This window comes from Panthera onca, chromosome C2 (genome assembly GCF_046562875.1).
Source record: "Panthera onca isolate mPanOnc1 chromosome C2, mPanOnc1 haplotype 2, whole genome shotgun sequence".
Classification (NCBI taxonomy): domain Eukaryota; kingdom Metazoa; phylum Chordata; class Mammalia; order Carnivora; family Felidae; genus Panthera; species Panthera onca.
The window spans coordinates 15,071,675-15,097,857 of NC_138347.1; the positions used below are offsets into that span (position 1 = coordinate 15,071,675).

The 26,183-nt window shown below is 39.2% G+C and overlaps 1 protein-coding gene across 6 annotated transcripts in view; it reads left to right on the plus strand.

Annotated features, from left to right (window-relative positions):
* The first annotated feature begins 4,412 nt into the window (after positions 1-4,412).
* GRIK1 (glutamate ionotropic receptor kainate type subunit 1) overlaps positions 4,413-26,183 on the plus strand; it is a 368,154-nt gene continuing 346,383 nt past the window's right edge. For all 6 annotated transcript variants that reach the window (XM_060640365.3, XM_060640367.3, XM_060640366.3 and 3 more), the window contains exon 1: positions 4,413-4,542. In XM_060640365.3, coding sequence (XP_060496348.1) covers positions 4,425-4,542 — 118 coding nt within the window. In that variant the 5' untranslated portion in view covers positions 4,413-4,424. The remainder of the gene's footprint in view (positions 4,543-26,183) is intronic.

Below are 26,183 nucleotides of genomic sequence, written 5' to 3' on the forward strand. Positions count from 1 at the left end.
TGGGTTCCTCAGTTTATTTTAAGCTATTTTTCTTTGTATCTAGTTATCTTCTTTTGTTGTATCTAATTATCTTCTAAAAATTAAGTAATTTTAAATGGATTAATATCTAAGTATGCCATCAGCTCTCATAGGAAGCACAATGTTGTTCACTACTGTTCTGCTCATTATTAACCACACTATATTGATTTAAGCTTAACGTTTGGGGAATGGGGAAAAGACAGTATGCATTCAATGGGGCATTTTTATTCTCAAGAGGGCACTATAAAAATGTGAATCAAAAGTGATTACCATCGTCATTTTGAGCAAAAAATAACTAGACGCATATATACACAAAATACAATCCTTCTCAAAAGCACAAAACAAATTAACAGCAGCTGCTGAGCAGTCATGAGTAACTCAACACCATGAGCCTGTGTACATGAGCAGTGAAGGGAAGCATTTTAACAAGGAAATAAATTTCAGTTTTAAGCTTTACAGAATTTTACAAATGATACAGAAAAGTAACTTAAGTGTGTCACGTATCCTTTAAAAACCTATTTTAGGAAATGCAATCTTTCTAAGAGCTCTACCAATCAAAAAGGAACTGTAACAAAAATAATAAAAGTAATAAAATTTCCTTAAATAGTATTGGACCAAATCCTATGACCATGCTGTTAATTGAATCACTATTATTAACGCATTTCCCACCAGACAAGTTGGTCTCTGCCATGTGAGGCATATTTAAACTCGAAAGGTATGTATAGATTCCTTTAACCAAAAAAGTAATTACCACAAATGAACTAATCATGCTGAGTAACAAGGGCTTTGGAAAATACATTATAAGCAGTACTTAATATAATCTTCCAATGGCCCTATCGTGTTATTATTTTTTTCATTTTACAAATGAAGATATCAAGTCTTAGAAGGTGTATCAGTCAGTGTAGATTAGGTCATGTTGCAGTAACAAACAGACCCCAAAATCTTTTGTTTTTTAAGTTTATTTATTTATTTTGAGAGAGAGGGAGAGGGAGGGAGGGACAGCGAGGGAGGGAGACAGAGAATTCCAAGCAGACCCCATGCTGTCAGCGCAGACCCTGGTGCAGGGTTCAATCCCATGAACCATGAGATCATGACCTGAGCCAAAATCAAGAGGCAGACACTTAAGAGAGTGAGCCACTCAGGCACCCCAGACCTCAAAGTCTTAATGGGCGTAAAATTGGTTTGTTACTGATTTGTCGCCAGTTTGTTGCTGGTCTGACAACTATTTAGAGTATCTCCTTTTCATAATGTGACTCTGGGATCCAGGCTACTTTTGTCTTGTCCTCTACATCCTGTCGCTTTCAGGGTTACTCTTCCAGGAGAGGAGTGTGCTGAAGGGCCATGTGAGGTCTTTCACTGTCTTCTTTTTCACCCAGAAACACACACACCACTTCCCCTCGCATTTCGTTTCACAAATGGTCACATGATTACACTTAACTGGAAAGGTACAGACTTTAACGTGCCTGGGGAGAAGAAAATAAATATAGGTAAGCATTAGCAATCTCTACTACAGGGAGATAAAGTAATTGAACCAAGGCTACAAATCTAGAATTAGGTAAAAGCAGGATTCAAACACTGTTTGGTCAAAAACAGACCTAATTCTAGACTTTGGCTTCTAAAGATCTAGGGATGCAACCTTACCGGATGTAGCAAGAAAACAACAGACAACTGCACATCCTTAACACAAATCTTTAGGCTTCAACATAAATCCTCTAGCAATTGTTATATTTATTTCACTAAGAAGCACTTAGTAATCACATATAACCTACTCATTCTTAGAGTTTTGAAGGATCACTCCTTTATCAAGGTCTTCCCAAACTCCTATATGAGGTTAGATTTCTCCTTTTCTTTATGCCCAAAGTACCATTTTTTTTTGTAACTCATCATACTTCTTTACTAAGAGTTGCATCATAGCAGCAACCATATTCCAGCTGTGTCTCAGGGGCTTGACACAATGCCTCCCACAAAGTAGGAACATAATATGCATTGAATGAACCAATGAGTGATTGAATGAATAGAGAGTCTGACTCCTTTCTGAAGCAGGCCACACCACTGTTTTGACTTTCCTGACTTAGCAATGGCCAGTACCCCCCTCAAAAATTCAGGTGAAATTTACTCTTCTTACAACTTCCATCCAATATTCTTATTTTTCGTATTTCTTTTCACTTAACTAAGACTCCTTTCTTTTACCATAAGAGCTCTTCAAATTTCTGAAAATAACCAGCATATGTTTCTAATACTTCCTGGTTTAATTAATCCATGCATGAGATGCAATCCTAAATCCACATCAACCTTTCTTATTTTTAAATTTTTTTTAATGTTTATTTTTGAAAGAGAGAGACAGTGTGAGCAGGGAAGGGAGAGAGAGAGAGACGGAGATACAGAATCTGAAGCAGGCTCCAGGCTTGAGCTGTCAGTACGGAGCCCCACACAGGGCTTGAACTCATGAACAGTGAGGCCATGACCTGAGCCAAAGTCCGATGCTTAACTGACTGAGCCACCCAGGTGCCCCTAGATGAACCCCTCTTCTTATCTGTGGATGTGTTCTGTTTTGGCAACTCTCATCCCACTACTTGACATAGGAGCTGACTAGCTTCCAGCAGTGGGGTTATAATCAACCTTGGAGGATGGGTGATGTGTTTTGCCCACTATAGGGTCTTTAGTAAAAGGTATGGTTTCTAGGGGCACTGGGTGGCTCAATCGGTTGAGCCTCTAACTCTTGATTTTGGCTCAGGTCATGATCCCAGGGTCTTGGGAAGAAGCCCTGTATTGGGCTGAGCATGGAGCCTGCTTAAGATTCTCTCTCTCTCTATCCTTCTGTCCCTCTCTCCTACTTGTGCTCTCTCACTTTCTCTCTCCCCCCACCCCCCCAAGAAAAAGTATGCTTCCTGACACCACATACAAGATACTCAGGTATTTGGTGAATGAATGAATGAATGAATGCACCTTAAGATACATTAGGTCTGTTTTGTACTTCTTTCCTATTCTAGGTTGGTTATGTCTGTGGACATGTTTTTCAGATAGACTGACTCCGTTTAGGTCAGTCCTCCAAAATCCATACTTAGGAAAAAAAAATCTCTATGAATGTTAATGCACAGCCAGCAAACATTTATATAGAACATTCCCCAGAAAGCTCAAAGGAAATTAAGCCAAAATGATCAAATGCTGATGATTTCCCCAGGGAACTGTCCTTGTCCTTCTACGAGAAATAGTCTCCAAACCTACATTGCTAAAATAGACTGTCTTCCAGCGTTCGAACGTGGCAGTCAAAAGAAATCAAGAAAAGGAGGGGCGCTGGAATCTGCCCCTTTCGCAGTTCTGCATCTGTAAATGGAAGCGAAGCAATTTTACAAGAGATTATCTCTCGTCTGAATAGGAAAGAAACCACTCTAATCTCAGGGTACGGGAGGTCCCCCCGCCCTTCTCCTTCCTCTTCATCCTCGCAGGAGTTAAAATAGCAGCTCTGCTATTCTCTGAGATACTCGCGTCCGAGAAGGCGATTCTCCATCTAGTGATGGGAAGAGTCCTAGTTGGGCATCCCCAAGACCCCCTAACGGGCGCGCAGGGACACTACCAAGAAGGCCTTTCTGCCACTCACAGCGCACGGCGGAAACTGCCTCGGTTCCGACCAGTAGATGAGATTTTCTCGGTCTCGAGTATGCAACGCTCAATCGACTTTCCAAGCAGCACATTGCAAAGTTGAGGGCAAGGGAAGACTGCGTGCGTGTGTGTGTGTGTGTGTGTGTGTGCGCGCGCGCGTGAGTGAGTGTCTGGATCGCTGGTGTTGGGGCGGGCAGTAAATCAAGGGTGGGGCCAGCGAGGGGAGGAGGAAAGCAAGGACTGAGAGAGGCAAGAGCGTGGCTCCGATCCCAGTTAACCTGCTGGAGCCCATCCTGCCTGCTCAGAGCCCCTGCACCAACTCACCCAGTCCCCTCTCTCCATCCTCCTCCGCCTTCGTTCCCCGTTTCCTCTCCTTCTCTGGCTGCCGCCTCCCCCTACCCCCCCTAACCCCCGCCCCCCGCCCCCCGCCACTCTCCATCGGACCGGAGGGCGAATGAGGAAGACGTGCCCGCAAATTGGGACAGCAACTTTCCCCAGCTGGTCTCTGGGCTCCGGGAGCAGAAGCGCGCCGGTCCTCCGCCGTCCGCGGCCCACGAAGGAGGAGCAGCAGCGGTGAGGGGCTAGCGGCAGAAGCGAGGAGCCCCGAGCGAGCCCCGCGTCGCCAGCCAGCTCCGCGTTCCCACGCCCGCGCCCTCGAAATCTCTCCGGGGGGGTGGGGGAAGCGCTCAGGGGTGCCGCCGCCGAGCATCCCGGGGAGGATGAGGCAGGGAGCCGGCCCGGGCGCGCTGCATCTCGCGGGCGTGCGGCCGCGGCTGGGGCTCGGCAGGAATTAAGAAGCCGAGAAGATGGAGAGCCGCGCACTCCTCGCCCAGCCCGGGCTCCGGACCAGGGACACCGGCTGGGCGCTCCTCTATTTCCTCTGCTGCGTCCTCCCCCAGACCGCCCCGCAAGTACTCAGGATCGGTGAGTGAGCCCCGGGGAGCGCTCCGGGCCGCCGGCTCGCGGGACGCGGCGGCTCCCTGGGCCGGCGCGAGGGCAGCGGGTCCCGGGGTGGCAGCGCGCGCCGGCGCAAGGAGCAGAGCCCGGGGGTGGCGAGGGCAGCGCGCACGGGAGGCTCCGGGAAAGGGGAAGCCGCGTCACTGCTGCCCTCCCGGCGAGTGCCGGGCTTCCCCGCCAGGGACGGTTGGCGGGTTTTTTCAATCCGGGCTTCGGGAACGCGGGCAGGAGTGCAGGGGGCCAGGCTCTCCGGGGCGGGCACCCCACTCCGGGCGCGGGGCCGCGCGCGGCTGCAGCCAGTTGCTTCGGGCGCGGAGATGCGCTCTCCGGCCGTCTGGGTGGACGTCGGGCGGTCCAGATGCGCAGCCCGGGTTCCTGGCAACCCGGGCGCCGGGTAGTCAAAGGCATGTCCGTATCTCGAGTAAAATGTGGGGACCGCGGGGATTTCCCACAGCCGGCTAACCCCGAGCTTCCAAGTTTTCGTCCCCAAGTTGCGTTCTTCTACATGGAGCCTCCAAAGTCTGGAGGGTTCCACCTGTGTGGGGCAGAGCCCGGATCTGGCTCTGTGGCCGAGAGTTCAAGGAGGGGAGAGAACAGTCAGCCAACACCAGGAGCAGGCACCTAAGCGCCCCATTTGATTCCCCAATCTGCCACGCCTGCGGGCCACTGAGAATGATCCAGTCTCCCGTCAAAATAACTCCCTGGAAGACTCTGGACTTCGTTCTCAGGTGGGATAAAAAGAGACTGGGAGGCTGAGTGTAGGAGCCCTGGGGCAGCCTCAAAAAGAGCAAAAGGCAAGGACATTGGAAGGGGGTGGGTACTTTGCTAGGGTGTGGATTCCTAGACCTACAGGCACAGCGCCCACCGCGGTGTAGCGGAGACAGTGAGCGATTTCTAGGCTGTTAGGGTGGAGGTGGGGGTGAAAAACCTCTTTGCCTTTAATGTTCTCCCTTCCATACTAAACCCAATCTCTATTCCCTTAGTCTCAGCTTGCCCTCCTCCTTCCCCAATCGGCTATGCCTCTTAGACACACACAGAGAGAGCCACAGGTGAAGCTGAGACACCACATGGGCCTCCCAGCTTTTCCAGTCTCCCACTGGAGGTAGCAAGAGTGAAGTCCTGAGTTCTAAGGGTTTCTAATTCACACCCTTTCCAGGAACCCACAGGATCTGCAGGATGTGCACGGAATAGTGTAGAGCATTCCGCCCAGCAACGCCCCTGAGCAGCTGAAATTTCTCAATAACTTTACTGATGCTGGCCTACAATTAGCAAACCTCTTTGCAAGATTCAGAAACTAGTTCTTGTCACTCAACATGACTATTTTGTTAATATATATATATATATATATATATAGGAATTTACTACTATGAAATGCATTTTCTCCAGACATGTGGGATCTAATTTTCAAAAAAAGATCCCTAATACTAATTTTTACTGCAGATATATTTTTCTAGATTACAGATAATGATAATGTGCATTTTTGGATAATTTAGACTGTCCATTAAAAGAGTTCTAAAGCATTCATTGTACAAAAAAAAAAAAAAACTACTACTTGTAACTAAAATACCCTTCACCTGAAGTATGTTGTAGCCTTAATATCCTGTCCTCCCCACCCCCCCCCGCCCCCGCCACCATGGATGCAATCAGCCCTCCACAATCCAATTACAAAATTTCTTTGAACAGTACTAAATACATGATGAATGTGTTACAATTTCCAACACCTAATAACTTAATTGGTGTTTTGCTTATGCCTTATATATTTTAAAGGAGACAAATCTAAAAAGTGAGACAGAGACAGAGAGAGAGGGAAATCTTGACATACTAGAACAGGCTATTCCAGCCAATAGCCTTCCTTCCTGTATAACAAACTTAACGTAGCATTTTCCTCCCCTGCATTCCCTAAATCTAAAGGAATTCCCAGAAGGGGTGGAAAAGGATGTTTTAAAACATATTTGTTCACAGATCTGAGTATTTACAAGCAATTACACTCATCCATTTAAAAGTGGTTTTCAAAGTGAGAACAACCCAACATGATTCACTGACCTTAAAATACATGGTACAGGATAATGAGATTTCCTTTTTCCAAATGGGAGCTGAAATGCATAAAGTAAAATTGCATGGCCTGATGCTGTTTATGTGCAGTACAAATGTCTTACTCCTTCTGGCTCTGAGTGACCTGTGGTTGGTGTAAGCACTACGTGTATGTACCTCAGGACTGTGCTTACTTTTAAGTGGACATTTCAGCACCATGGAAACCAGCCTTAGCTCAGAGGCAACCTGCCTCTCTACAGGGAGTTTCTTATGTCAGCCAAGTCCAACACGGAATACAAAATATCAAAGGAGTTAGGGACTAAGCAAGTGTGTAAAGTGTGTGGGGAGCAGGGAGGGGGGAAGCAAAGAGAAGAATTAAAATGTGTTCTTCTTTTTTTTTTTTTTTTATCTCTCATCCTTTTTCTCTTTCCTACAAACCACAAACCATCCAACCAACCAACCAACAAAAAGGGGCTCTTGATTATTGACTTCCGTGTTTTCCAGTAACTTAACATATCCAAAGTAGACCATTAATGTTAGGCGCCTTGCACTGTGCGTATATGAAAAGGCATTTGAATGCTTCAATAAATTAATTGGTGGTCTACTTTTCTTGTGAGTGTCTGCTTAAATTTCAGCTATTGAGGAAAATGAATGAAAGGTATAAACTTTAAGATAAAATTCATGCCTGCTAAATATTAACGAGGTCATTTAGTATGCACATAGGCATGGTTATCACACATACTGTGGCTATCCTTTGAAAAGTTTACAACCTCATGTCACAGATTAGAGACATGAAGGGGGTCCAATGGGATGTAGGTTCCCTAAACATTACCACTACCCTCCAGAGGTTGCCCAGCAACCTGCATCGAAGGGAAATATGGTTAGCTGCTGGGAATTCCCTAGGGGATGCTGGATCATCCTTTCTTCTCTGTATACATATGGTATATGTTAACAACCAGTTAATCTCTGTGTATCTAACCACCCCCCGCCACACACACACACACACACACACACACACACACATACACACTTGAGCTTCAGAATCACATGGCCAACCAACCTGTACCTAATAGTTACAGCAGGGTCTGGATGACCTTAGTTGACAATGGCACACCTTCATTAGTTGAAATAGAAAAGAGAAGAAAGGAAAGGAAAGGAAAGGAAAGGAAAGGAAAAAATTTCTTGGACAGATGCATCATACTTGTAATAATAAAGCAGAAAGATATATTTATATACTATATTTTTACATATCATGTCAACATACACAAAGAGGTGGGGGTAAAAGCATAGAGTTGAGAATTAAGTGGTGGGAACCAGGCTTTCTGACATGATTTGTTGTCACAAAGCACAAGTTTGGGTCCCCGCTCCAGGACTCAATGGCTATGTCAGCCAGAGTTGTTCAATCTCACCAGGCCTATATTTTGTATCTGAAAAATCCAATTAAACAATTGCAACCTCACAGTGACATTAATAAGAGTACAAAAAACAGAATATAAAAGTGCTCTCAGCAGTATATGCATACATTAATTGCATTATAATTGTTTTGTGGTTTTATTTTTACATTATTATTATTATTGTCATTCTCTTTCTGAACAGACTCAATAGTAAATGTGTTATATTTTTTATTACACATTTACTATTTCTGAGCCCAGATCACTCCTCTGAATTAGCAGTAATGCTGTCCGCCTTTCCTGTGTCATAGGGAGGGGATCAAAGAAACAATTTTTGTGATGTGCAAACAAACCACTAAAAACTATATTACTATTATGTAATCAAATATGGTAAATAAAGAGAAATATTGTGGAAATTTATATCGATAGCATGGAAAGTTAAATGACAATATAGTTGTCCAGATGATTTTATTTCCTTAAGACAGATCTAAATGGATTTTAATTATCAAGTTGGCCATAACATCATTTTAAAATATTTACCCCTAAGGAGGCCCAAAGCTCCAAACTTTGCTTCGTGTATATTTGTTTGTGTTTTTGCTTGTGAGTGTAGAAAACTCACAACCTCATTCATTAGCCACGAATTCCTTCCTTCTTTTAATATTCATTCTTCACTCAGCAGATCTTTACTGTGTGCTTATTCCTCTACCATGGGCCAGACATAATTCTAGATAGAGGCCGTGTGCACAACAGGGAACAAAACAGATAAACACACCTCCCCCTGGAAGCATATATTCTGATGGTGTATGCTGTATGTAACCGCTGAAGTTTTTCATCAGGACTTCAATGCAGACACGTTTTACTTTTTAATTCCAAATGTTACCCTCGAAGAGTTTTCAATTAATCTTGTGCCATCGATTTATTGTATTAAAGGAATTGTCAACATAGAATAAGTTCAAGCCCACAAACGCCCAGAGGACAGAGTGGGTTCATTCTGCCAAACCTAGAACAGAAGCTCTTAGGGAGATCTGTTTGGCCTGAGGTCGATTTCACCCTGACAGAGAGTGTTCCTAACATCAACTTGAGAACTCCATCGGTCCCTGAAAAATCTGAGAGAGAAATGGTCTGAGAGCATGATGAAAAGAGAGTGGCTGATATGAACATATTTCTGCACACATCTCTTACCATATTGTTTTATCTGCATAATTCTTCTTTTCCGTAATATTAATTTTACAAGCCCAGTGTTTATCCTACAGAAACCTGAACTGTAGCTACCTTTCCTGTATGGTTTCTAATCACCAGTTTTCAATGAGAAGACCATGACTTGGTAACTTTGCCTAAGTTCAAGTGCTGGGTACTAGAAAGTCCAGAACTTGAAGCTAGCTATTCTGATCTCAACTTTCAAGCTCCTTGCATTAAAGTATGCTGTATTGCGTATGGACTTATCTGTGCAGTTATATAACCATTTAAGCTGAGATCAAACATAGGTGAGCTGTTGCTCTCAGTGACTCAGGGATAACCACATCAATCAAAGTTAGTAATTTATATTTGAGTATATTGTAGGCAGTTAGCAAAGAGAAAAGTTGGCATTGTTATTTGATTCTCCATAATTTCTCTTTAAGAGGGGGTTAAGGAAGGCAATCCAGTTGGAGGGAAAGCCTAGAAAACACACTATTTATAATCAGATTGTTCACTTCATTGAAATGGTTTTGAGGGAGAATTGATGGAGATAGTCTGGTGGTGGTGATTTCCCATAGCCTCTTAATACCCTTCTGTTGTTCCACTGATAACCACATAATGTAGAAAATATCATCTATGTTCTAGAATTTTCCAGAAGTTGTTTCTCCTAGAAGAAAGACTGGAGACTTCCAGGTAGAAAGGAACTCTCTTTCCTAACTGCCTTTTCCTAATTGGCTGACCTTGAAAAGATTGCTAATGTGGGGAGAATGTTGGGGAGGGGGCTGTTTTGTTAGCTAGTGAAGCAGAAATAACCAGGGACTCATGGGTTTGTTGCAAAAATGAAATGCGACATCGTATGTAAAATGAACATCATATGGTAGAGTTGACCAAAGCACTTCCCCGTCTTTCTCCCTGTTAATGAACAGGGAAGGAATTTTGTGCTCTAAAATAATTTATTTGTGTGGCTAAGTATGGAGAAATGCTGTCGCTTAGAGATTCAGGAGACAAGTTTATATTAAAAGCTTTTTGTGATTCTGCACGAAGAAACCCGTTTCTTTTCTTTTTTTTTTTTTTTTTTTTTTTTACTCCAGCGTTTCGTACATTTTCCTTATCAGAGGACTCTTAACTTGAATCACAGCTATTAATGTCTCACTGAACATATCTGTTCTCAGAACGTATCTGAGGAAACACTGGCCAATACGATCGCTGAAATTTTCAATGCACACATAACTCACATGACCTCACACCTAGTGCTTCTTCAGGTCTAACTAAAATGCTGTCCACTCTACTTCAGAACTTTTTTACAAAGCTTAAATTGTAAAACTGATCTCTGAACAAGAGGTTAGGGGCAACGACCACTGGGTGGTTGGAAATCCTCACATAGCTTTTGATTCCCCCAAAACTTATCTACTAATTGCTTACTGTAAAGCGGAAGCCGGACGGAAAACATAAACAGTTGACGAGTTTAGATTTTGTAGTCATATGTATTATACCTGTATCCTTATAATAAAGTAAGCTAGGGAAAAGAAAATGTTATTAAGAAAATAATTAGAGAACATACATTTATAGTACTATACTGTGTTTATGGGGAAAATCTGCATATAAGTAGATTCATGTAGTTCAAACCCATGTAGTTCAAGGGTCAATTTTACATCTAAATGTTTGGATACTTGTTGTTCTTTATTATATCGAAAACATTTTTAAAACCACATTACCTATCCTGAAAGGTATGTTATTTTTATTACTGCAAAATGTGATATGGGACAATTTTCCTGATGTTTTTCACTACACTTATTTTTTAACATGGTTTTAAATGGAAAAAATATTAAATTTATAATATATTTTCCAAGACTATAATCTGTAGTAAATTAAAAGTCTATCTTTATTTAAAGTTCAACCTACTTATTTCTTTTTAAATGCATATCTGATTTTTTTCAATGATCAATTTTCATGGAGAAATGAAAATTTCTTTTTAAAGTAAAAAGAAATGTATACCAGCTACATAAACTTTGTAAGTTTGTCTTGATTTACTGCTGAGATCAGGCTGTCATATCAAATTGGAAAAATCTGTAATCTTATTACATCAACATTAGAGTATTAGTAATAATAAATCAAATGGAAAAATGGTTTATCCTGGAGGAGAAAACAAACAAACAGGTAAAAATATTTGATTTTGTATCTATGTGATTTATGAACTACTAAAAAATAAAAATCTTTATCTTCCCCAAATCACTTAAATGATAGTTTATTCTTTTTGTTCTTATAAAAAATTTTAAGGTTTTTTTAAAGCATCTAATTTTGTCTAATGCTATGTTAACATATTTATTAAATACAATGTAGAATTAGTTAGAAAGCGGAATTAAGAGGCAAGGACATTGATTAAATGAAGAGTACACTCCTACTGACCACAAATCAATCTCACAGAAACACTCTACGATAGTGAAAACACTTTTCTTTAGCCCTCTAAATCCTTCATGTATCAGTTGGTACGTTAGTTGCTAAATACTTTTGAAAGATTATCCTGTTTTATGTCTTCTGATGAATTACTAGTTTATTGCTGTCCTGACTTAAGAAAACAAAACACAAAATACAACAACATACAAAAGTCTATGAGTACTCTTTAAAATTTCTACTGAATAATGTTCCAAAAGGAGCTCAACAATGCAGATTTTTGGATTAGAATTCTATATGTCCGTTTTCATTTCATAGAAATCTAATGATTAATTGTTGTTGTTATCACCAGTTATCAGTTTAGAGACTTGTAATTCATTAGTACTTACTATTTTCCTTTAAAATGCACAATGGAAATTTAATACAATGCGTTACTTATTACACTGAACAAGTCTAAGATTATAGACTATGTTAAGGCTTATTTGACTGATTGAAGCAACCCCAAAATGGGGTGGTGCACACATGCATACATGTCCCAGTTGAGAGGGCCTAGAGACAGTGACACCCCGGTAGAAGTGAGCACACCTTGCACCCAGGTACACCTGGAGAAATGGACAATTTGGGGACTGAAGGAGAAATGTACAAGATGAGCCGGAAAAGTATGGGAGCACTCAAAAAAAATCCCATTGATGGGAATATGTTATTTATTTTTAAAATTTTTTTAATGTTTACTTATTTTTGAGAGAGAGAGGGAGAGAGAGAATGAGCAGGGGAGGGGCAGAGAGAGAGGGAGACACAGAATCCAAAACAGGCTCCCGCCCCGAGCTGTCAGCACACAGCCCGACGTGGGGCTCGAACTCACGGACTGAGAGATCATGCCCTGAGCTGAAGTCGGCCGCTTAACCGACTGAGCCCCCCAGGTGCCCCGATGGGAATATGTTAAAGGGACACAGACACCAAGTACCCGGCTCCCAATGGCCAAAACTGTTACAATTTGAGTCGCAAAATTTTAAAAAGTACTAGATTATAAGCCAAATTATAGAATAAATACCCACGAGTCCATACTGATATAGGTAAATGATTAAATAAAGAAATAAATAAGTAGACAAGAAGAGAGAAATCTCCCTACACAGAAGAGCCAGGTGACCAAGGCCAGCATCACAAGTGATGAATTGTGTTGACAGCATCTACCTTTGAGGCAAATAGCACTTATCTACTTGGTTTTTCTCCCCCAATCCCAACCCCCACTCTAATCACAAGAAAAACATCAGACAAATACTAATAGAAAATACCTGACCAATACTTGTCAATTGCCAAGTCATAAAAAACAAAGTCTGGAAAACTGTCACAGCCTAAAGAAGCCTGTGGAGAGCCGACAAAGAGGTGTAATGTGGTTTTTTTTTTTTTTTTTTTTTAAGTTTATTTATTTGAGAGAGAGCACGTGAGCAGGGTAGGGACAGAGAGCGAATCCCAAGGAGGGTCTGCACGGTCAGCACAGAGCCCGACGCAGGACTCAAACTCACGAACTGTGAGATCATGACCTGAACCAAAATCAAGAGTCAGATGCTTAACCAACTGGCCCACGCCAGAGTCCCTGTAATATGGAGTTCTGAATGGGATCCTGAAATAAGAAAAAAAAAAAAAAAGGACATTAGGTGACAACTAAGGACATTTGAATCAAGATCGATATTATTTCTAGTAGTGTATCAACATTGCTTCATTATTTTTAACAAATGCACCATCCTCATATAAAAAGGTGTTAAGGAGAAACTGGAAATAGAGTATATAGGAACTCTGTACAACCCTCACAAGTTTCGTGTAAATCTAAAATTGTTCTAAAAATAAAGAAATAAGGTATATTACAAACCAAAAACAAAAAACCCACATCTTTGTTACTAATTCTGCAGTACATAAAGATCTGTAACTAATTGTATCAAGGGAAATAGAAAAATGATTGTCAATTCCATGTAATAGCTACATAAAAAGTTTTCTACAGTATCATAAAAAAAGACATACAGCATCTAATGTTGGAAAAATCGTGAAAGAAATAAACTTTATATAAAAATTGTTATTGATAAAATATGATGGTTATAGGTCTTCTTTAGAATTCGTCAATAACTTTGTAGAAAATCAGCCATTCACTGTTTCTATCCATTAGCATCTAGTTACTATTCTATGGCTTTTGTAGTTAATTAAACATAATTTAATTTTGAATATCGATTCAGGCATTGTGACATACTCTGGTAGAGGCATTCAGTGCTAATGTCTTTGAATTAATACTCATAGCAAACTATTTGTGTGGATTTCTTTTCTTAGCAAAATTATCTAAATAGGCCCTCAGAAAATCAATACTTAATTCCTAGGGACAATAAAATACTTCATAATTCAAATTGGGGAAAGCACGGTGAAAATCAGTGATTTTTTTTATGATGATTCCAGGGCAACTTTTAAGGATTTTCTTTTTCTTTTTTTTTTAATTTTAAACTTCTAAACTGTTGGATTACATAGTTTGGCAATCCATAAATAGAAGTTGCATTCCAGTGACCTGTGTTTATATTGTATAAGATGTTATTGTGCTTCATCTCCTAAAAATGAATTAGTCAGTTAGAGCCATCTTTCAAGTCTAAAGGCAATATTTGCCTTTTGAATTCTGGGTAGTGTGTGTTTCTTTTGTTCTCAGTATATATTTGAACCCTAAGGCTGTTTCTATACATGTTCACTGAATTGGCAAGAGCCGTTATTTGCAATTGTGAATCATTTAAATGTTCAACAGGAGGGAATGGCTAGGAAAAGAATAGAATAAGCCCAAGAAAGAAAGATCTATTAAATATAATTTTATGATGAAATTTATGTGTTAAAGATGGAAAATGCTTAGAGAATGGCGCAGACCATAGTACATGGTTTTACGTACTTTGGATTGAGAATGTATGCAATTCATCCTTGCTTATAGATAAGAACTACAGGAGAATGAATGTAGAAAAGGGAAGCCCATTTGTTTTGCTAAGATGGTGACTTTTTCTTTCACTCTGATTCCTATTAATGTTCTTGTTCTTTGCCCAATTTAAAAATGATTGGTGAAGGTCACCGTTCTGTAGTTTCTAGATTAACCTAGCAGTCATTGGCACGCAGTTTGGCACATTTCTAGCCCCAGGGATTCTTAGCTTGGCCGTGTCACGTAACTTTTTAGATCTATTCCCTTTTCTGTCAGAAGGGAGCTGGTGGTGAATAGGTGCCTGGGTGCACCAGCCAGTCCCTTCCAGATATGTGTTCCCTCTACAGTGTTGGCTGTGCCGTATTGTCCTTGGTCTGAACTGAGATGCTGCACAAAGTCACGTAACCCCATGATACTCAGCATTTATAGCCACGGCATCACGTGTGTGCAAATGCAACGTTGTTCATTTCCCTGAAATTAAATTTAACTGTGCACACAAGCCCCTTTTTCCAACAGGACTACATCAAAGTCTTCACTTGCAATTTAAAATGTAAATTTTTTAGGAATCTCATTTCTTCCTTCCCCATACAGGGATCAAAGACTCCTCTCTTTAGGCGAGAGGCATTTGCTATCATCCCTCCAGGACATCCCCTGGGTGAAGCTTGTATTGTCTGATCCTGGGTATTGGCTTCTAACTCTATGCATCTGCTGCCTACACCCTAACTGGGGAGCCCACCTTGGCTCACTCTGGGGCTGCTGACCCTCTGAGACTAGTCTTGCAAGTGGGCTGTTTACCCAGACAGCATTAAGGAAGAATCTCCAGCAGCAAGTTACTTCCCAGCCTGGTTGTTATCTCAGACCCTTTCTGTTCAAGCGCACAAAGCTTCTGAGTTCTCCTTCATGCACCTCGAGGCAGGTGTGCTCTGTGGTCTCCCAGAGTACACAGTGTCTGAGGGGGCTCTACTGGCCTCTTATCCCCCAAAGTACAAGACGGGGAAGAAGAGAGCTGGATTAATCTGAACTCTGAGCTTCAGCCTGCAAACATAATGGTGGTATTTAAAGCAGAGTTTTTAAAATGAAGACAACAATGAGGCACCTGGGTTGCTCAGTAGGTTAAGCACCGGAATCTTGATTTGGGGCTCAGGTCATGATCTCGTGGTTTGTGGGATCGAGCCCCACACTGAGACTGTGCTGACAGCGTGGAATCTACTTGGATTCTCTCTCTCCCTTTCTCTCTCTGCCCTTCCCTCACTCGTGTGTGTGTGTGTGTGTGTGTGTGTGTGTGCGCGCGTGCGCTCTCCCAAAATAAATAAATAAACATAAAAAATAAAATAAAATGAAGACAGCAACAACGGAAGCAACAATGTGAGTAAACTTTTGAAATTTCAGTTTTCTGTCTTTTGCAATCCTAAGCTTTTAAGACTAAATTCTCTCCCTCTCCCTCTCTCTTTATATATATATACACATATATATGTAATTATTATATGTTCTATCATAATGTTATATAATTAGTATATATTATATGTATTGAATACACATATTATTAAATATATTAGTGTACACATTACAATATACAATGCTACATATATAATATACTATTTAATATATATATTCATATACAAATACATATATTAAAATTCCTATTTGTTTTTGTTTGTCTTTATTCTACATGGCAAAAGAACTCACATATAAAGCTATAATTAACTAGGGAAGAACAATGGGGATAAGTACATATTAGAAAAATACTAAAAATTTGTTATAAATTATTGTTCATTATTATTTTAATATATGTATACTCTTCTAGGAATGATATCGGGATACTTTTCTAGGAATGATAGCTAGGAGATAAGGAGAGAGAAAGGAGACCAAAAATCTCTTAGAACATGCTGTAGAATGCATGTAAGTACAAAAAATGAAACATCTTCTTCATAAGGCACATATACACATAAAATATACAAATAAAAATCATATAAATAAATACAGAGATACTTTTTTAAATGGTGCTTAAGACCAGTAGGGTACTCAAAGATCTTAACATCCAACTTTGTCATTGATAGATGAGAACTCTGAGGCCCCAGGAACTAAACAGAGATAGAGACTTAGTATCTGAGCCACAATTCATAACCTGCATCTCAATGTTATTTTCTTGAAAGTGCGGTTTTCTCATACAATTCATTTGAAGATTCTTAAAAACCTATATTTGAATGAATGAGAAACTATGATCAGCTAATAAAATACATAAAAGTTTCAGAATATAAGGATCACAGAACTAATCAGTTCACTCTGGATGCTCTTTTAGAGAAGGTTTTGAGTGATGTCTTTTAAAAAAAAAAAAGCAGACAAGGGAAATGGGGATGAAGTACAGCCTAGATGCTGATAATTATTTAAAGATTAAAATCCAGGGAGATCCCAACATCTGGGGAAAATATCCGTAGAGAAATCCTAATAAAAATGGGTGAAACCGCATGTATCTTGAGATTGTTTTCAAGCTTTGGGTTATGTAGGTACTTCTGGTCAACCTGTCTTCCAGGTAGTTGAGCATGCAAGAATGTGTTCATCTGCAAAGACTCTTAGAAAAATAATTAAAATAGCCATTGCAAATGAGTGGGATATAGCATAACACTTTAGAATCATTAGTGTGGACTAATATTGTATTTTTATTACCTGGGTTTAATTCTAGCGAGTGTTAGCCCTCAGGCTAAATGCATTTGCATACAAGGGAAGAACACTCAGGAATAACATCTATCACTCACTTTTTCCAAATGTCATAAGAAATCAGAAAGGCCGTCCGCGGTATGGAATTTCTGAGATGCATTGTCCCACCTCTGTATCACATATAACATCATCACAGAATGATTAATGTGATGCTTATAAAAAAACAAATAAGTAAACAATTCCTGGAAAGCACGCCAAACTCAGTTCGCTGCACTATTCCTAAAGTCTATCCTGCCTTTTTTTTTCATATGAAGTAATCTTTCAAACTGACTGCTGGGTTTTGAGGGTTTGTGAATTTTGACCTTCCCTTCTCCCTTTGGAGGATGAAGTTTTCATTTGTTTTCACACACTCTTCATCATTTGCTTATTCATTTTTTCATTCTTTTATTTATAGCTTGTCTTACTACAAAAACCATTCAAAAGACTTACAGAAATACAGATAATTATAACCTGATACAAATGCAATGATGAAAATGAAGGTAAAGGCCAAATAAGAGAATGGCAGGGGTGACGTCCTACAAAAGATGCCAAAAGTGGACCAGAAAATTTTATCTGAACTTTCTAGTAGTTGGAATAAGAAGAGAAACAGGAAAAATCATAAAATTCAGAGAGTCGAGTTGCCCAGACGAATTACAGGTGTTTTAGATGAAAAAATATGAAAGAAATAAATTCACCATGTGATCTCAAGGAAGAGAATAGTGTGACATTGCAGACAACATCCTGTTGATGAAATCAATAGTATATCACATACATTTGTTTCTGAGAGTGCTCAACATAACTCTATGACAAGACATCAAATAATAATTAAAACATTTCTGCAGAACGTCCAGATATGGAACTCTCAAGTCATTTGGTTTGATCCCAAAGTGATAATTTCTAGGGGAATGGAAAAACTGCATATCATTTCACAATTGTTCATCGTTATTGCTTCTTGAATCTGAGCTTTACTGGAAAGCTAGCCACAGAAATTTGAAGGGGTAGGAAATTGTACTGAAGTGTGCACTTCTGGGTAATGAGAGACCAAAAACATCAGAAGATAGGGATGAGGTCCTTCTATGAAATTAGGAAACCCAAGCAAGATATCTCCTTCAATAAAAGGGCATCTCACATCTGTGTGGATGAAACACAGAAGCATGGCCAAAGTTTCGCTCAAAAACTCCTTCTAAATTCATCACATCAAATTCACGAATGGATGATACACATTTGTCTGCACTGGAGAACAAGGTTACAAATATTAAATATTGACCACAGCAATAAAAAGAGAAAAATAGAAATAAAGGAGAAAAAAATAAAGCTCTTTGAGACATCAAATTTAAATAATGTGTCTTTCAGGTAAACTTTAAGATAGATAAATTGACCTTCTATAGGGTCATCGATAAATGAATAATGTAGCCTGTCCACCATGATAATTTGGGTTTCAGAGCTGTTGGTCTTAAACACTTTTTTTTCTTACAGCAAACACAGAATAAAATTATTGTGTCCTGAAGTCAGTGCTTCATGACTATATATATGACTACTGTTGAGAAAATAATTTTCCATTTTTTTGTACTATCTTGTTTTCTTAGATTCTGTGTTGTATATTTGCCTAACTGGGCTATTTGTTGCTTTTGAAACATACATCTTTCGCCTCTGAGCATTTCAAATACTCCACCCTAATCCCAATCATCTTTTTCTAGAAAAGCCTGTGTCGTTAAATAAGACCATTGATTGCATAAAGGTGAAGGGGAGCAGCTTTAGATTTTGTTTTTCATTTTGTACCCTGAAAACCAAATGTCTTTAGTTTCCATATTTTGGAATGCTACAAGGGTTTTCAGATTTTAAAACAAGCAAACAAAATCTGAAACATTGTTTTAGTTTCAGGTTTTGATCTTTCTCTGTGGATCCTGAAGAGCAACTTTAAGTTTTGTAGAAGTTCTTGCCCTTTTTTTTTTTCTGGGAGAAAGGAAACATTCATTAAAGCTTCATGATATGTTTCATTTCCAAACCCACACTTCTATACTTTGAGCCAAAAAATAATTTGATCAGGATTTCTGTCACATCTGTAAAATGACAAGGTGAGCTACAAATTGAGTTAATGATAGCTTACGTCCATTTCACACATTTATCACTGCAAAAATATTGTATAATCATTATCTAGTTTCATCTCTATCAAACATTAATGTGAATGTAGTGCATAAGAAATTAGGCACAAGTAGAACTTCCCCATTACAGCTGCCTGAGAAAAGTTTGAAATTGGCATTTCCACTGAAAAGTAATAAGCAGGAGAGAGAAAACAAAAACAAGCTTCTTCAGAGCCTTTGAAAGAACGAAAATGTCACATTGCAAATCAATTCATGACCATCCAAGTAAGCATTCTATTTTATAAATCTATAGACCGAGAAAGTCATAGTTAAAAGGAATTGCATAATTCCTTGTGGAGAGATCCATTTACACACACACACACACACACACACACACACACACACACCTTAATGGCATAGAAACACACAAATCAGGGGCTGAGAAGTCCATTTAGGGAGTCAGAAAGTGATCACCTTTTTGCTAGTGTGTATTTGGAAAAACCATTTTATATGAGCAGTCTAGTCTTATGTTCCAAACACTAATACTTAAGATTCTTTTGGTCAAAAAAAATCCACAATCCTTTCTATGAATTATCCCCAAAAGCTGTGTAAGCAAGTGATTTATTTAGGAAAATGTAAATGTGAGACCCAATAACTAAAATTAAACAAAGAGTGCAGAATAAAGCAGCAGAAGTTATGGATTTGCACTTAAGTTGTTTTGAAACAGAGATCTGTTTCCATTTATTTTTGTAAAGGATAATCTAAGCAATATAATTTTTAACATGTAAGCATGAGGAAAATTGGTTAAAAAGGAAAGACAATGAAAATGAGTGTATTTGGGTTGTTCCTAATACATATTGCAGAGTCTCTCTCTAGGATTACTTTTCCTGAGATCTATACTATCCATTCAACATTGTTAAAGATAGAATTTATTTTATCCAGAATGTTGTTGAAGAAATAAACACATATATAGGAAATGTATTTCAAAATTAAAACATGCTAGTGGTTTTATTGACTCGCCTTAAATCTCAAATATCATTTATTGCACACAGATCATATAATATCCATGTTTACCAGATCTTCATTGGTACCCCAAATCTTCATTGTTCCCTTCCACCAAAGTAGAAGGTAGTTCTTCCATATGTAACCATTTTGTTGATGTGGAAATTGAGGCCAGCTTTCATGCACAAAATCAAGTCAATAGAAAACAGTCTTGTATTTAACTCAGCAAGGGAAAACACGTTCTGTGAGCGCACTGGCCAATTTAATTGTCTGCATAGTCTGTATTTGTATAATTGTCAACCCTCCCTTCATTTGCTTTTATGTACAGAACAATAGCCTCGCCCAGCAGGACGATTTTTGTGTGTCATCAAAAGAAGAGGTAAATCCACCTGCCTTCAAAATCAATCATATTTCCTGAGGGTAATATGCATCCAGTACCTAATGGAATACAAGAACCATGTTGTGAATAGTAGATTTTAAATTGAAATTCTCCATTTACTACATTTCTTTTAGAACTTTCCCTAATTCTATTTTTCAGGCTTTCGGTGTACATTAATTGGCATAGCTAAATTAAAGTGAGCTTATGTGCTAGGAAACAAAATCAAATTCAAAAGTCTTAATTAAAGGCAGAGGGAACCTGAGTGAAATTTTAGATATTAGAAGTCTGACCTATGCTGGCCTATTATTTTTTGATTTATTTGATTTATAAGACACAATTTTTACTTGACAGCCCCTAGGGAATGATTACAGATGAAGATATTTTTGAATCTGTGAAATAAAACCATTAAGAAAAGCAGCGATCTGAATTAACAATGCTCTTAGTGGACCACGCAATGAGGACTCACATTCCTTTTATCGTGAAGTATATTGGAAAAACTTTGCACTAGGCATTTCAACAGTGCCTTTCCATTACTCATATATATTTATTTGAATCTGTCAGGTTTCCCCTCTAGAACAGTGACACCCAACCGGGAGTAATTTTTGTCCCCCAGGGCACGTTTGGCAATGTCTGGAGACATTTTTGTTTGTTTCAACTTGGGGCCGGGGGAGCTGGTACTTGCTAGTGGGTACTTGCTAGTGGGTAGGAAGGAGGAGTCCCACAATGCACAGGAAAAGCTCCCCACAACAAAAACTAACCAGCCCAGGATATGAATAGCATTGAGACTGAATAATTCTAAAATAGAGATTATTAACACGAATCCAGTATAGGTTTAGTGCAGATTGCTCCAGAAAACAAAAAAAAGTCAATCATATATTCTCAGGTAGAATGGACAGAAGCAACATACCATAGTAATGTTTTGCCGTGTCAGGGACACAGCTTTCAATAACACTTCCCTTGCCCAGCATCTGCAGTACCTTTTCTGAGATCGCATCCATCTGGAACACAAGCAGACACTTCAGTAAGTTAACAAATTGTGCCTTAGGATGCACCCCACTCAGTGAGTCTCCAGTGCAGGCAACTGGGCATTTGAGTTCATGTCCACAGGAGACAGCCTGTCTTCACAGAGCTCACAGTGTAGAAAAGGCAAAGTTAAATGCCTGAGTTAAATGATCACACAAATTAATATTCAGTTGTAAACTATAAAAAACATGAATGAGAGGATCATGGTGTTCCGAGCTCATTTAGTGGGAGAAACCGACAAGATTTAAGGAGGTTCAGGAAACTTTCCCAGAGTAAAAAATTACGGAATTTTTATCTGTAAGAGAAGTATGAATGGACTAGGAAAAAAGAAGATTCCAAGTAGAACAGTATGTGTGCAAGTTCAGAGTTGGAATGGAATGTGTCTTCATTGAAAATTTGGTTTTTTTATTAGTACTTTTCGTTTGGCTGCATGTGCAAAATCTTTCTGGTAACTTCTTCTAGGTAAAAAAAAAAAAACAATAAAGCTATTTCTTAGGTTAAAATTGCAATGCATAACCAGTTATGTAACCAATAGCTATCTCCCCCAAGATAAAATTTAAATCTTCTCTTTGACGGCATAGAGAAATGAAATAGAATGTTCTAATTATCCCCAGAGGAACTGTGAAAAAAGGAGCCAAGTAGGGAATTTCTGTCCCACCCACCAAACAAAAATTTAAAGAAAAAATATTTCTCTTTGCCTAAATCGTTGTTGACTCTCATCCTGTTCTGCTTCTGGGAGAGTCCTCTCGTGTGTAATATTTTTCTTAAACGTTTCACTTCCATCCTTGGTCAAAGAACACAGAATAAGAGAATGTCAAATCCAGAAAGGATTCACACTTTTATTCTTTTTATACATTAAGCAAACTGAGGCAGAGAGAGATCCTCATTATTTGATACATGTGGCCAAAATATATGCTACCCTGAAACACGTTGGTCCTGCTAAAGGGTGACTGTGTTTAGCACACTGAACCTTTTTCAAAACACTGTGTAGGCTTATGTAACCTGGTGTTTTGTAAGAGTACTGAAGCCATTGAAGAATATGGTCTAAGAACGAGTCAAGTAAGAGTTCCTTAAATTTAACCTACTCAGCAAAGTTAGACAGCAAGCACTGTGTTCTGGTAAATGCTGGATTCTCCTACAAGTTGTTAAAAGTGCTGCCCTTGCTCAGTGAAGAATTCAGACAAAGAGGGCCCAGAATATCTATTCTACATTCCCAAGCTCAAGAAAGCATAATGTATCCTGAACATTTTGTCTAGGGGTGTTATTTATGGAAGACTTTGGGATGGTCCCCTCATTTACAGATTGCTGTAATATTTCTGGTGAAGAGTTTGGACTCTATCCTCTGTGTATGTACATACTGTTCTTCCAAGATCACTGGAGCCATGTTTCCTCCAACAGGAGACCCTTCCTTCCAATGGCCATGATGAGTATACTCTGCTCCTCCAGATCCATTCTCTTTTGACCTTTAGAAGTTCTATCAAAAGGTTCTCTTGCCTTCTTTGTGTTGCTTTGGAATGACAGGAAAGATGGAAAGTCAGGAAGAGAATGTGGCTTAATTTCCTGTGTCTTCGACTCCCTCCCTGCTGATCTTCTGTGAGTTGCTGGTGATTGAGCTCTTCCTCCACAGGTCTTAGCTCATTTGTTTTTGTTTTGTTTTCAAGTGTATTTGTGTATTTTAAGAGAGAGAGCGTGAGTGGGAGAGGGGCAGAGAGAAGGAGAGAGAGTAGCCCAAGCAGGCTCTGCACTGTCAGCATGGAGCCCTACGTGGGGCTTGAACCCCCAAACAATGAGATCATGACCTAAGCCAAAACCAAGAGCCACAGGCTTAACTAAGCCACCCAGGTGCCCCAGGTCTTAGCTCACTTGACGTGTCTCTCGCCTAAAGTTCTAAGTGTCTCGTGGTCCCCTGTTCCACACCTTCTGTCCCAGGGTAGATTAGTTGCTTGTAACACGTAGGAGTCACCATACTATCTGCTACCTTGCTCTTACACTGCCACCTGCTTTTAAAGAGCATCTTCATTAAATGCTCACCTCTGGTGAGTGCGCCATCTGCTTTCTGCCAGGACATTGGCCTTGACAGTTGAATGCAACCGGGCTGAAACATCTCTTGATAGGGCAACGGAACCATAAAGATAAAGTAAATGTGCCATTTAATACGCATTTCAGACATTTTCCATTTACAGAAATCACTCCAGCTACGTTTTCCTTAAAATGTCATTTTAATAATATGATACACGCATTGTTTCTTGACATTAATTTATTTACTGGCTCACTTTTCAGTGAGTTACCAGAACAGGTGCACTGTAATGAATGTATTTGATAAATAAATATCGATACTCCTGCCCTGCATGATTATATGTTATGAAAGATGACAGAAAAATGTGAGACTTAGTTTTTGCTTCAACTTAAATAAAAGAGATATATATAGATGAATATGAAGTGATAGAGGAGATTATTAATATTTTGTTTATTTACATCTCAGCTCCACATCTCACCATGTATGAGATGTTGGGCAAATTGCATAACTTCTCTGTTTCCATTTTCTTGTCTGTAAAATGGGATCGATTATGTCTACTTCACTAGGCTTTTGAGCTCAGCTGAGTTCATATGTGAAAAGTGATTAGCATAGCGGTTCATGCTTAAGAAAAGTCATTATTGTTACAATTACTTCACTGCACATATTTGTGGTTCACAAAGAAATCTGTACCATTTTATCTTCTTAACGTCTTAGTTTGCTCAGGGTGTCGAGATACCACAGCCTGGGTGGCTTAAATAGTAAACATTTATTTCTCACGGTTCTGGGGGCTAGAAAGTCCAAGATCAAGGTGCCAGCAGATTCAGTTTCTGGTGAGAACCTGCTTTCTGGATTGCAGATTGTTGCCTTCTCAGCTGGGGGAGACAGCCAGCTCCCGTCTTCCTGTTCTTAGAAAGACACTAATCCCATTATGGGGGCTCCGCACTCACGACCTCATCTAGACCCAATTACTTCCCAAAGGGTGCATCTCCAAATACCATCGGGGTTAAGGTTTCAACATAGGAGATTTGGAAGATACAAACATTCAGTCCATAACACTTAGCAACTTTAAGTAATAGCTACTGTCACCATTATGGCCATTTTTTGAGAGGAGAAAACATTGAGATGAGAGAAAATAAATGATAGACTCAGGTTCACATAGTGACAAGGCAAGATTGCTGACTTTTCAGCAATTTTTATTCTATAATAGATTACAGTACTCAAAAAAAGTTACAAAATACATACCAATGTAAATTCTCAGAAAGTTATTCATTTATAGGATTAAAGTCTGTCTGAAGTTCAATATATATACATATATACATATTTATATATAAAATAATATATATGTATGTGTGTATATACACATACATACATACATACATTGACTTGGCTCTATTAAATCAACTTGTGGCAACAAGGTCATAGAAAACCCTTCCTTTACCCAATACAATCATGTCTAAAAAGGTGAATGTATATCAAGAAAGATATCAAGAGATATCTTTTTAAATAGATATTAAACTCATGTCAGAGAGATTCTATTTGTTATATACTGTAAGTGTATTCTTTTTGTTTCCTATGACCTAAAGAGGTTCTTCATAGCTCCAAAATGCAAACTCCATTTTAGAAAGTGTTTCATTTTCACAAAAGCTAATTTAGGGGGAAAAGTTGTGAATCCATTTGGAAATAAAACAACTTTGAATAAGAAAGTTTAATCCTAGCTATTTGGAAGTTCTTACTGACATGGTGCATTAAGATAATAAACGTCATCCAAGGAATAGATGCTGCTTATTGAATCAGTTAAAGAGCTTTTGAGTTACGAGACATTTTCTTATTTTGCTCCCTAGAGCACTCATGTGTTCAGGAAACACATATTGTGCCTCTGTTCTGTGACAGACCCAGGTTTCTGTCGGTTCTCAGAGAAGGATGTTGGTTTAACTGAGCCAGAGAAAGTTCAGGAAGACACAGATCAACCCATGGAACTAGAGCAACAAAAGAAGCCAACATATTTTTATAAATTTTTTAAAAAAATGTTTCATTTGGATCAATATGAGAAATCTAAAATAGATGAAAGGACTGAATTGAAATCATTAAATCCTTTGTTTCAGTATAGCATTGTTATACGAACAACATAGAACAACACTGCTATACTAACATAATATACATTAATTTCATACAGTTTTCCCCCTTATCGTTTCTCTTTAAGAAATTTTTTTAAGTTTATTTATTTATTTTGAGAGGGAGACAGAGCAAGTGGGGAAGGGGCAGAGAGAGAGGGAGAGAGAATCCCAAGCAGGCTCCGCACTGTCAGCACAGAGCCTGACACGGGGCTCAAACTCACGAACCGTGAAATTATGACCTGAACCGAAACCAAAGAGTCGGACACTCAGCCGACTGAGTCACCCAGGCGCCTTGAATAATTTAGTTTCTAATTTCAATAACTTCTTGTGGCTGTAAGCACCTTAGTAATTTCTTGCATCATATTGGTGAGAACTTC